Genomic DNA, 13,518 nt, shown 5'->3' on the forward strand with positions numbered 1-13,518 from the left:
CAAAGAGATATTTTCATTCCATGTCCATTGTAGCATCCCTCACAAGATTCAATTGTTGATATAACCCAAGTGTCTATTGACAAATGAATGGATAAAGAAAATACAGCATATACAATGAGGCAACAGTCAGCCACGTAAAAGAAGAAAACCCTGGAATACATGGTAACTTGAATTCACCTGGAGAACATCATACTAAACTAAACAGGACAGTCACTATGGATTAATCCTGTATGATCCCACTTCTCTGAGCTATCTAAATCAGCAACATTCATCGAAGCAGACAATAGAATCATAGTTACCAGCATCTTGAGGAAGAAAGATATGGGAATTGCTATATAGTAGGCATAAAGTTATTTAAGCACAATGAATAAATTCAAAGTATCTGTTATATAACATCACACTTTTAATAACAACTATATAACACACTTCAAAATTTGTTTTAAAAGTAGAGCTGTTAAATGTACTTACTTTGACAAAAATAAAATCAGAAAAAATCTTCAGGATTATGGCAGGGAGGATTTTTGAATATTGTCAATCATAAGATCATGGAATAATTTTTCAGAGTGATCATGTTGAAAATGTCATCGTTTAATGATATTTGAAACTAAACTGAAGAAAATCAACCATATAAAGTTGACTTTGTTATCTAACAAGGGTAACAAGGCCAGGCCCCCATAAGCATGGCCTAAGACACCAGTGGGTTCCACGGCCTATGCACACCCTGCAGCCCACCCACTGCTCTGAGGGATAAAATAGGAAGATCAGGCCAGAACTGATGACAAAGCTGAGAGAGACTTGCTCAGCATGTTCCTAGCTCTGTGCGGTGTTCCCAGGGTACTAGTCAAAGCATACTCACATCCAGTGACCATGCTTCCAGCTCAGTGAACCTACCAGGGAATGCACCAGACGCTTCCCCAACTATACCCAAATATTTATAGTGGCCTGTAGCTTTTAAAATTTTTTTCCTAAAATTAGAAATAATCCTTGTAGAGGACCAGATCACAAAACTCTATGTAGAACCAAAAGCAACTTCGATCAGCCAACAATAGCAAGTGGTGGTCTAAGGACCAACTGTGGTGCAGCATAACACCTATGAGAACATTGATTCAAGCATCTGCAAGATAAAGTATGCAAAAGTCCTTTCCTTCTTCCCTTTTTAGGGTATGGGATAGAGAAAGCAGAAAAGTGTGGAATGCACCAAGAATTCATGAATCCAAGCCAATACATCACATAATGGAGTCTGGAGCACCATGAATTGGTGACACAGGGTTAATCTTGGTTGTTGACTTGACAGAACTCAGAATCACCTAGGAGACACACCTCTGGGCATGTCTAAGAGGATGCTTTCACAGAGAGTTAACTAAGGTTGGAAGACCCATCTTGATTGTGCACAGCGGCTTTGGTTGAGCTACTGTACCAGCACAAATATAAAGGAGAAACCTAGAGGGAACCAATGCTCACCTCTCAATGCTTCTTGCCTGCGTATATGATGTGACCAGCTGCCTCAGGCTCCCAGGACCACAGCCATAGCCATGCTACATTGTACCCTCAAACTGGGAGCCAAAATAAATCCTTCCTTCCTGGAGCTGTTTTTATCAAGGATTTTGTCAAAGCAACCAGAAAAGTAACTAAGACCCTAAGTATATGGTGGCTAAGCATGGAGGCACTAAAATCAGGGAGACTGGAGTTCAAATCACAGAATTGCAACTTACAGGCCTGTGACCTTCAGTGGGGTAACCTTAAGGGAGCTTTTTAAACTGAAAATTTCCCATCTTTTCTGCTTAAAACTATATCAAATCATTCTTACGGTATTATTTAAATGCATAAAATACAATGTATTGTTTTTAAATTTGTATCTCATTTAGAAAACTCTTCAAGTAATGAATAAATTACTGCATGCAAACTACTTAATATAGTACCTAACATACTACTATATTCACAAAGAATCACCTAGTATAATGAATATTTTTTAAAAAATTAAGTCTAGGGGTGTAGCTTTCCAGGATTAATTCTGAAGCATAGGCATTACCTGTGCAGTTTTCCCCAGGAGCTCCACAGAGAGAGCCATTGGTTTCAGGTGTTCTGGTTGTGTTCCCATCTGCCACCACACAGTGGAGAATTGCAAGACCTTCAAAGTTAAAAACAGAATCAGAAAATGAATTTGAAACTTTGCTCAATGTAAAATATCCTTTAAATGCCATGACCCACTATGGAAAAACAGCCAGCCCCGTGGCTTCTGTTGCATGCTATCCTCTCCCAATCCAGAAGGAGACCAGGGATCAGCATGTCTTAACGTGTTCAGCTCAGTGTAAAGACAGAATTGCCAAGCCAGTACCACTTCCTGTAACTACACATCTTTAGGGAGGAGAGTTGGCTATAACCTACAGTAGAAGCTCATCACAAAAACAAAAGGAATGGGATGGGATCCCAGTCACCAGATAAATACAGATAAATGAAGATGCAGAGAGAGTAAGTGATGAGCCCCATGGCAAAGGAACTATTTCATTCCCCACAGCCACATGCTCTGCTGTTTCTCAGAGGTTAACTTCCAAGTGTACTTCCATTGGTGAAGCGGTCAAATAGATACTCAGTCCATGGGGAATTTTTTTTATTGTTGGTATTAAACCCAGGTTTCATGTGTACACTAAGCATGCCCTCTGCCGTCAACCCACACCTCCCATGATGATTCTTTAAGAATTTTATGTTCCTCAACTTAATAAGCTCTAAGAGGGACCTTATATTTTTCCCAGGAAAAAGAAATGTGTTGTTGTTGGAATAGCTGAGAAAACGATAAGTGGTAGTTGTGTTAATCCTGATTCAAGTATGAGAAGTCATATATTAGACCACCAAGGAAATTAGTACTGACTGGATATTAGATCCCACTAGAGAATTGCTGTAAACATTTCAAAATACTGTAATGACATTGTGCTTTATATTAAGAATTTGTATATCATAAATATTTTTAAATAGTCATTAGTTAAAGAAGGTACCTAAAACTCACTTTATTATTATCATAATCATTATTATTTTGTGATGTTGACAATCATACCCACGGCCTTTGAATGGCTGGTCAAGTGCTATACTACTGAGCCACAACTGCCTTGAGTCTTATTTTAAGATAACATTATGGGAATGTGGTACGAGACAGAAAAGAAAGGCAAAGATGAAGCTGAGTGTTGGATGAGTCAAGGTTCATTATGCCAGTCTTTCTAGTTCACACATGTGAAAAGTGTCTGTTATGAAAAGGGGAGAGAAAAGGAGATGGGAGCAGAGATAAGAAGAGGAAGAAAAAGATGGCTTGGGAATTGGCAGCTCCTTAGTTCAAGACCTTGTTGACAGTGTTGAGTATGTGAAGTATGTGTTAAGGATACAGATCACTAAACACATCCTGACATATAATCAGTGCTCAGTAAATTGCCTCATTGCTATGCAGCTGACAGAAATAACAGGCATTCCTATTGGTTGTTGGAAATTATACATCTGGCCAGCAGTTGCTAGGCAACATGTTCTCCAATTCCATTTACTTCAACAAACAATCATGAGCCTTTGGAAACACCCAGGTGATTAGGATACACTTGACCCTCAAGAAGCTCTGAAGCCGCAAGGCAGATAAGGAGCCAGCCAATTAACTACAATACAAAATGATAGCAGTGTGCCAGGAAACAATGGCTAGCAAATTATAAGGTCAAGACTTTCCAAAAATTGTCTTTATAATGTCAGCTTTACTGGTTATTGAATTGGAAAACATTGTTTTAAAGAAAGAGAAAGTACCAAAGGTTGGAGAAATTGAACAGAAATGGAAACTTAAAACACTGGTGATGGGCAAATTTACCCTTTTCTGGAGCAACACAAAACACAAAAACAAAAGTAATTAAACACTTGCAATTCTTCATGCCCAGTACTTATAAACTGGTAAGTTCTCCTCTGCAAATAATGCAGGATACACACAGAATAAATTACACACACACACACACACACACACACACACACACACACACACACATCCACATACACCACACACACACATACACACATCATTTACCTTAGTGTCTAGCAACACATGATTAATTAAACACATTTGACCTACCTTTATGCACAAAAATGGCGTTAAAACATTAATAGTACATTTTAGTGTGTTTCCAAATAAGCAAACAGACCATGGAATAGTGATTTAATGTGGTTGATTTGTGTGTGTGTGTGTGTGTGTGTGTGTGTGTGTGTGTGTGTGTGTAAAGCACATTTCTTCATTTATCTAATTAATCAAAAGGTAGACAAACAGAAAATTGATCCAGCTCTTCGGGAACACTTTTCTTTAATTTTATTTTTTATTTTTATTTTTTAATTTTTCTACAAGTACATTTTGTTTGTTGCAATGGGGAAAAAAAGGAGTGAATCTTTTTTTAAAAAAAATCACAATTTGGCCACCAAACTTCCATTATTTATACTTTTTTCTCTAGCATTTCCCACTTAAAACAATCAGAAGCCAACAATTGCTGTGGGCTCCTGAAGCACAGGAATCATAGACCACTCATCTTTGAAATCTCAGTACCTAGCACAAAATATGATACATGAAGAATCAGTAAATAGTCTATTTTCAAAAAGTTTTCAAATCCAAAAACTCCCAGCAGCAAATTCTGCTGGGAAACAATAAAACACAGTTAAGTCATTTCTAAAATCCAATTCACAAGTTGGTTTTCCCCCTGAGACAAAATGAGGAAGCCTTAACTCTATAGTTCATGTACTCTAATAGCTGAGAGAGAGGGGGGGTGAGAAGAAGGAGGAGGAGGAGAGGGGAGGGGAGGGAGGGAAGAGGAGGGGAAGGGCAGAGGAGAGGAGTGAGGGGGGAAGCTAAGGAAAGAATGGACTGGGGAGATGGCTCAGTTGGTAAGGGACCAGCCACACAAGCATGAGGACCTGAGTTTGGATCCCCTGGTACCCACTTAAAAATTCAGCATGGTGGGACACATTTGGAACACTGGTGCTGGGGGAGAGGAGACAGGTATCCATGGAGCTTGCTGCCCAGTCGGTATAGCCAGTTGGTAAGCTCTAGCCAATTGGACCTCCACATGCAGGTCCACACTTATATGCACATACACAAATACGTACGTACATGGAACTTGTATAAGGAAAGAAAGAAGGGGAAGGGAGGGAGGGAGGAAAGGAGGAAGGGAAGAAGGGAGAGGAAGGGAAGAAGGGAGGGAAGTCTAAATCTAATAGAGATTCAATACCTACAAGCTAAAAGTGAAAATATTTACTTCTCAGGATTATTATAAAGGTTAAGTTTTATCAGCAAAATAGCTTAGAATACTATCCAATTTTTGTCTGGCTACTTTTATTCCTATATTACTTATAATTTAACCCATTATTCTCCACTTCTATCTAATGGAGGGAACACTGATTGCACTAAAACAATTATTCAAATATTCCATCAAACCAAGGCCCATGGCCAGGCTCCTTCTGCTAACCCCTACTCCACATTCTGGCATCAGTTGAGAAAAAGAGGCCACTAGCTCAGAGGTTAGAGACAAGGCCAAGAGGGGAGGTGTTTTTAGATAAACCAGTACCCAAAAAATGGTTCTGAACAACATACACTCTACCTCCTACTGCCCTACAAACCATCTTCAGCTAGCAACTGGGGGTCATAAACCTATCTGGAAAAACAAAAGCATTTTTGGCCTGACCAGATTCTAATAATTGAGCCAAGACAGTTCCTCTCAAATCTGAATTTAGTCCTTCCATCTTTATAATGGAAGATAATACCTTTCCCTCACAAGACCTGGCCGGAATGAAGAAACAGGAGATCTTTAAGTACCCACAGACCCCATGAGGTTTGCTCTGTTCATTTTAACTACTCAGGTCTTCACGGGACTTTACAATCTGTAAGAAGAGACTGAGAAATCAGTGAAAAATTCACCAAGCCTGTTACCAAATACTACAGGCTACTTTACAAAGAGCACTCTTGTTCCATCCATTAGTCAACAAATACTCATTACACACTGTGTGCTTGCTACTGATGCGAGACTCTGAAGGCTCAAAGATAAAGATATTAAGGCTAACATCAAAGATCTCATATTCTGGTTCAAGAGATGCACATATCATCAAGGTACTGCACGTTAACAGAGTGAGAGACAGCGCATAAGGAAGGCTGAAAGAGAATCAGCTCTTTCTGGTGGCAAAGGTTTCATAGAGAGGCTGAGGTTTATAATGAACTTCTAATGGGAAATAAATGACTTTTAAAGTGTCAATTAATTGTTCTCTAAAAATGTGCAAGCAAAATAATCACAGTGTTTTATCCACTGTGGCAGTGGTTAACATCCATGTGGTCATTCATAATGCAAATATTGACCATTTCACACAACGTTATCATAAAATTGGAGACAATAATTACCCAATATCCACTCTCCAGGGAACATGGTAGTGATTAGCCAGTTCCTAACACTTTGAGTAGCTGCTGTCAAGGTAGCCAGGCTGGCAAATGGAGCATTACCTTGAAAAAACTGAAGAAGAATCTTAGGAAAACAAGACCTTACATCTATCCTATGTAAGACATCGTGTTTAAGGAAGCTAAAGTTCACATAAGTAGGAAGCACCCCAGGAATCTTTCCCAGGTCCTACTGTTGGCATCTGGGGCTGGATGTATCCTTGCTGTGAGAGGTTGTACATTGTAAAATGATTAAATGACTTGGGCATTTATCTGCTGCTACATGTCAATAGTGTCTAGTGCCCCTCTGCACATCACACTCAAACTATCACTATGAAAAATGTATAGACATCACCAAATGCTCCAAGGCCAGGGGAACTCCTCCACGTGAGAACCAATGCAAATCTCTGCAACCCATTTTATTTTAATCTAAAGTACAGCCTGCATTTTTACCATATCCCTTTAAGGTGAACCAACTGTGCACTGCATAGCCTTCAGAAGCTTATAATGGGACTTCTTAAAGTCCTTAAGTATCACCATCACATGGAAAGGTTCCAGTTCACTATGTGACTTTGAGCTGACAAATTATCTTTTTCCTCAAGAAAACTTTGTATTGTAGACTTTCTGTTCATCCCATAATCTAGTTCATGAAAAATAAAAATTTTTAAGAAGCACATATTATTAAAGTTATCAATGTATTTATGAGATGGAGAATGCATTGTGTTTAGGGAAAGACATGGCAAAATAATTGGGATAAGTATGTAGGAAGCATAGAACCTCCCATCAAAAGCATCACAAATTATGCTAAGTTACTAAGAATTCTGAAGGTTTTTAAATATCCTACCAACTTTGAACTCAGAAACTATCCTTTCAAAGCACCCATCAAAGTCCTAAAGTTTCATGGGAGGATTCAGTCTGCTCTAAGGCAAGCCAATCTCGAGACCATCCATGCATGCTCTCAGTCCCAGGCATTCATCCACTCAAACCTGCCTCCATCTGTGCAGCTCACTTTTCTTGCTTGTTATCCTTGGAATCACCTAAAATAAGTATAACCTCTCTTTCCCACAAAACATTCTGAAATATTTGTATCTGGCTATCAAGTTTCCCTGTGGAGCTTATCTTACCAAGCTAAGCATCCTGGCTCCTTCAACCATATTTTATTAGTTATGTCAAAAAGCTTTGTCATCTTACTGTAAATGCAAAGTACCATCGAACATGGTCTTCTAAAAGACAGACAGGAGTAGGGTTCTCAGCCCCACCACTTCAAGTAATGCAAGCCCATAGTCTATGAGCCCCTCTGGGCTGTCATAGTAAATGTTGAGGTTTTATTCTGACTATCATAGAACATACCTACTAAATTCTTATGTTGCTGAGAAACAGTGTCATGATGGGCATGTTTCTCCTCTGTATTTTTTCCCCTTTACTTTCCTTCATCTTTTGTATTTCTTCTAAGAGGACAGTTTTTTACACTTACTCCTTTTTAAATGTATTGTGTGGAGTTTTAACTGTCAAAGAATTCACAACTCTTTCTCTTGCTTTTGGATTCTTTTATTGAGCCTATCAAATATTCCACTTCATATGACCTATAGAATTCCTCAGGTTCCAAAAATAAGACAATGAAACAAAGGTACAATGTTAGCTCTACTTGCTAAGTGACTAGAACTTGAGTTCTCATTTCTGGAGTTAGTTCTTAAAATATCAACCTTATTCATAAATTCAAAGAAAGACGAAAGAAATCCAGGGCTACTTCAGTTGAGTCCAAGCCCATCTACGTTAATGCACTTTGAGATCGTCAAGTTAAAAATTACAGAATGTATTAAATTATTATCCCCATCCGTCAGCATGGGGAATGAAGTCAGTAGGAACAATACCGGCATTCAAAAGGAGGCAGCTTGACAAGGCCCATGACACAGTCTCACAGTCACTGCTAACGCTGAGGTAAGAAATAAGCCAGCTGGATCAACTATTTAAAAAGATCATATGTGACCATACAGTCTGTACGATGCATTTGCCTCATCTCTGAGCTAAATTTTCCATGTATAAAGCCAAGAACATTTTAGATTTTAAAAACAAATATATTATCACGAAATGTTCATTTATCTCTATTTTAATGATTACAAACTTCTTAGATACCTTGCCGACCTCTGCTTACCTACTGAACTCAATGTCTTCTATCAGACCAAATTTAAGATGTGAACCGCACTCCATGTCCCATTAGAAACTGGAAGACTATTTCATCCTCAGGCCTCCCAAGACTTCATTTACATTAAAAGGAAACAGCATTGAGCAGCAGGAAAACAACAGCTTTGCCATCAGCTGAAGCAAGATTTGGATTCTAGATCTGAATTTTAATTGGCTGATTCATGATTATGATTCTTACTAACCACTGAGCTTCGGAGTTCTTTCTGTAAACCCAACTCCCATGTCGCGGTGAAAATTTAGCTAGGTACGTAAACACAGAGGTGGAAAGAAATTATAAACTGTAACCATGGTTAATGCTTTTGCATGTATAGAAAGCCATATTCTCATTCTCAAAAAAGGTAAACGGATACTGACTCATTTCTACATCTAGATTGCAATTTCACTTGTATCTAAAATGTCTGAAACAATGACAACAAAATGTCAGTGCATACATACCTACACACACACACCACATTCCCAAAGTGTGTTTTGTAGTTAATGGGATAAACTGTGTAGAGGTATCTCCAAGCGTTGTCTCTCCCTGGTGTTTTTTGTTTGGTTTTGTTTTTAAGATCTCTGAAGTGAATAAATAGGTCTTTGCTGATTAAAAGCAGTGTGGGGTCTTTCTCATGTGTCGGGTCTTTGTGTCCTCGGCACAGTTCTGTGACTCAGCACACCGTTTATGGGAGCTGGGATTTCTGACTCGGTTGGTTGAGTCAATGGCACTCTATAGTTGATAAGGTCAGACATGAGACAGCACAACTCAGTACCCACTGACTGATCTCTAATCATTTCTCTAGACTTCAAAAAGAGCATGTTTAATAGGGTTTCTCTGCAGTTTAAATCAATACGAGGGGGAAATCGTAAGCATTTGAGGGCGTTGCCTGTAGCATCCTTGCTGCCAAGAAGAGAATCAGAATGTGGACTGTGTGCGCTACCAGTGGTCCCCACGTCCAGAAAGACGCCGTATCTGACATGGCACTGGAAACAACGACAGGGTGGGGCTGCTCATTAACGCTGGGCTCTCGCTGGACTAAGATAAAAATTGTGAAGTGAGTGAAATTTAGTATTTGTGCTTTCCTTAAAAACAAAATCAACTCCTTTTCTGTTGCTGTCTTTCACGATGTATTAACTATTGCACTCACAAATACTGTCCCAAGTATAATGTTACCATTTAGCCTGTTTTCCAAGCAAACCCATAAGAAGAGAAATTACTTAGCTCAGAAGAATTTTCCTAGAGCCTAGAATGTCTCAATCCTTGTCCTCTAGGAGGCAGATCCTGAGACATGGATTACAGAGTTATAATCCCAAGGCCATGAAAATGATGGAAAAGGAAATGAAAGAGAGAAGGGAGGTACTTAAAAATTTGTCTTCATTGTCTCACACAAGGACCTAGGAATTTCCCCCAATAGCATATTTACCCACACACAGATCACACAAGCGGACTAAACAGTAACTGAATCTAACTAAGGCATGCTTCCAGAAAATGGAAGAAAGGAGAAATGTATTGACCCAGTCATGCTCATCACCAGTTCCCCACTGACAAAACTCTTCTGCTGGGTACTAATATCCTTAGTTCTGATGAATAAGAGGCCAGGACTTATGCCATGGGGTGTGACATTTTAATCAAGGTCCAAAGTGGGGCAACCTGTGTGGGAGGCAGCAGAAGAGCTCTTGGATTGGCCCACTGGGTTCCAGCACAGGAACCTGGGTAGCAGGGCATCTCTTAGAAAACAGAGAAAGAGTGTGCCAAGCTAAAGTGAAGTTCCCAAGTTCTTTCCAGTGATTTCACCTGGGAAACTTCCTATTCGATCAAACTGAAAGATGGGCCTCTGGATTTTCAGGGCCTGAGGGGGAAGCATGAAGAAAGAGAAACAATCTAAAGGGTCTTCACAAATATGTCACTGTCGTTCCAAATCAGGAAAGTAAAATACAATTAGTTCTCCTCTAATGTGAAACTCTATTCTAAATGAAAGAAATAATATCTTGGTATCTAATAAAGACTAAGAATGATAGATAGTAACATTTTTACCATAGAGTGTAATAGCTACTCTTCAAGACATATCCCGTTTTCAAGAGTCATCAGCCAGCATGAATTGGACTCAATTTAAGAGAGAGAGAGAGAGAGAGAGAGAGAGAGAGAGAGAGAGAGAGAGAGAGAGAGAGAGAAAACAGGAAGTTGGGTGTTAGGATGGAGGGGGAGGAGTTAGGAGAGGAGAAAAATATGATCAAAATATATTGTATGAAATTACCAAGGAATACATAAAAACATTGTTTTTAAAAGAAAACAAGGAACCAAAGTTGAACAATAGTAAAGAAAAGACAACGGGTTTCAGAGTGGAGACTTACCCAACCTTCAAACGCCCCAGAGTTCTTTAAATGAGTGTGAGTAAGCCAATTCTCCTTAGTATTCATCTACTATTATCTTTATCGGTAAAACTGGTCATAAGGACTAAAAATATAAAGAAAGAAAAGCACATGATACTAGGATTATCTTCCAAGTGTAAGAAATATAGAAAATAAATTATACTGAGATCCCAAAGAGAGACAATGTGGTAAGCTGGTGAGATGTTAAAGAAAAACTTCATTAAGAAGCAGGAAGCTGAAATGAATCAGAGTCAATGGTGTAACAATGAGCTTTGTGTGTGTTAGAGACTATGGGCAAAGCCATGTGGCTGGAGGAGAAATGATAAAAAGAAAATGTCTCATGAGTCAAGGGCCCTCTTGATGTGTGTGCTGTGACTGTGAAATAATTCAATTGATTTTCCTGTGTTGTTTAGGAAAATAAGACTCATTAAGAAACAGTCACACCACATATTTTCAGTTGACTCTTTGCAATGCCTGCTCACCACATCCTGAAAGACAGATTCACAATTATGAAGCTGATTAGTCTAGAAAACTGCCCAGTACATGCATAATAGTGAAGGCTATTGTTGGGTAGAAATCAATAAGAAAGAAAAAGGGGTTGTCATTTAGTAGACTTGTTTTAAAAAGGTGGGGGAGGGAAGTGAGGTTTATAATTATGTATGCAATCTTATCTCTTGTGACTCTCTATTACAGACTGACTATAAGTTATCTAAAAACGAGTGCAGACCTTTCTCCCCATTTTCCATCACAAGGGAAAAGGTGGCCTTTGACAGAACAGCAGTTGAAATTTTCATCAATATATTTTAGCAGATGTGATTTGCATTCCCTTCACACTAAGGCACAGTTGAGTTATTCAACTATCAAATCTACAGTCTTCAAGGTAGAAACATCCTCGGGCATAAGATTGCTGCTATATTCCAAGATGAGGCCCATGAGAAGAGAAGAGTCATGGAACTCAAGTTTGGATGGGAAAATAATCAAATCATTTTCTTCTCCAATGCTGGCTTCCAGTCCTGGTGACTCTGCCTCTTATTATACTCGTCTCCGGGGAGACTGGAAGCGAATGAGTCGCTTCCATTTTTGTTTTTCAAAGCTTCATATGGGAAAAAAATTCATCCTGGATTAATGTGAAAGCTATCTTCCTTAGGCCTTGAGTTCATTGGTCTAACTTGTACTCTGAACCATACGGAGAGGACCTTTGTTGAAAGTGCTTTTCAAATACGTTAAGTTGTGTAGATGGATTTTGGGGGGTAGAGGGCGCAAGCTCACACACACACAAGTGACACGGAGACTTATTATTAATTGTGACAGCTCAGCCTTAGCCCAGCCTTGGCTTGTTCCTAACTAGTTCTTATAACTCAAATTAACACATATCTTCTCGTCTTTGTTCTTTGACGTGGCTTGGTTATCTTTACTCTGTACTGTTCATCTTTTTTTTTTTCCCTCTGTCTGCCTTCCTCTTCTCAGTGCCCTCTCTCTGCCGGAAAGTCTCTCTCTCCTGTCTAGCTATTGACTGCTCAGCCCTTCACCACACCAACCACAGTGATACACCTTCACGCAGTGCGCTGCACAAATATTCCACAACAAAGTTGTTTCTGATAGACCAAGATTTACCCTTCCCGGTCGGCACCCCATTTCCTCAGTGGCTTGTGTACATACCTGTTCGAGTTCCTCAGTTATCAATCTCTGGATCCTGGGCTCACACCACTCACACACAGCTAGCACCCTCAGTCCCTTCATCCCCAGCATTCCATAGGGCTGATCCCCAAACCTTTCAGCAATATACTCATGCTCTCTGCTTCCTGACTTGCCCGTCTCTTCCCTCACCCACAGCACCTTTTCTGACTTCTCTACCATGAGTGCAACGCCACCAACACTGCTTCGGGTCTCTCACTTCCCCCTGCTCTTCTTTACTGTGATAAAATAAATATAAAAGTGAGAATCTTGCCTTTTTAAAGTATAATTTGGTGGCATAAAATGAATCCAAATTATTGTGGAAACCTCACCATCACCTCTAGAATTTTCTTCAGCTTGCAAAATTGAAATTTTTATACTCATCAAACAAAATCCCCTCACCCTACCCCTGACTCTACCATTGGGAATGCCCATTCTCTTTCTGTCTCTATCTTGCTTCCTGCAGTGTCATCTGGTGTCACAAAACACTCATGGACTCGGTTACTGGACAAACAGTTACCAGGACATATTGTGTGCCCAGCATAGTGCTGGAGAAATCATTTATATTTCCAGCCCTATTTTCTAGGCAGGTAGTTGTTCAAAAAAGGAGTCTCTTTTTAAAGAGAACATTTTATGCAAGAATTTCATATTTATTGAAAAATTTCAAGGCATTAAGCATTAAGAATATATCCCTTCCTCCCTTTTAGCTGCTTCTGATGTGACCTGGTCACATTGCTGTGACACATGACCAGAACTATTCCAGATGCATCGCTGTTGTTGTTCATATCTTTCTTTGTCAAGATGTTTAGTCTCCTTTGCCCTGCAACAGGCCTGTCTTTCCTTGGTGTTCATAACCTGATTGACACATTGAGTAT

The 13,518-nt window shown here is 39.4% G+C and overlaps 1 protein-coding gene across 1 annotated transcript in view; it reads right to left on the bottom strand.

The window, feature by feature from the left end:
* The window catches only part of Btc (betacellulin), a 42,676-nt gene that overhangs the window by 16,231 nt on the left and 12,927 nt on the right, over positions 1-13,518 (bottom strand). The window contains exon 2 of the mRNA XM_028881897.2: positions 2,030-2,128. Within this exon, the coding sequence (XP_028737730.1) occupies positions 2,030-2,128 (99 nt within the window). The remainder of the gene's footprint in view (positions 1-2,029; positions 2,129-13,518) is intronic.

The sequence above is a fragment of the Peromyscus leucopus genome, chromosome 10, assembly GCF_004664715.2.
Source record: "Peromyscus leucopus breed LL Stock chromosome 10, UCI_PerLeu_2.1, whole genome shotgun sequence".
In the NCBI taxonomy this organism is placed as follows: domain Eukaryota; kingdom Metazoa; phylum Chordata; class Mammalia; order Rodentia; family Cricetidae; genus Peromyscus; species Peromyscus leucopus.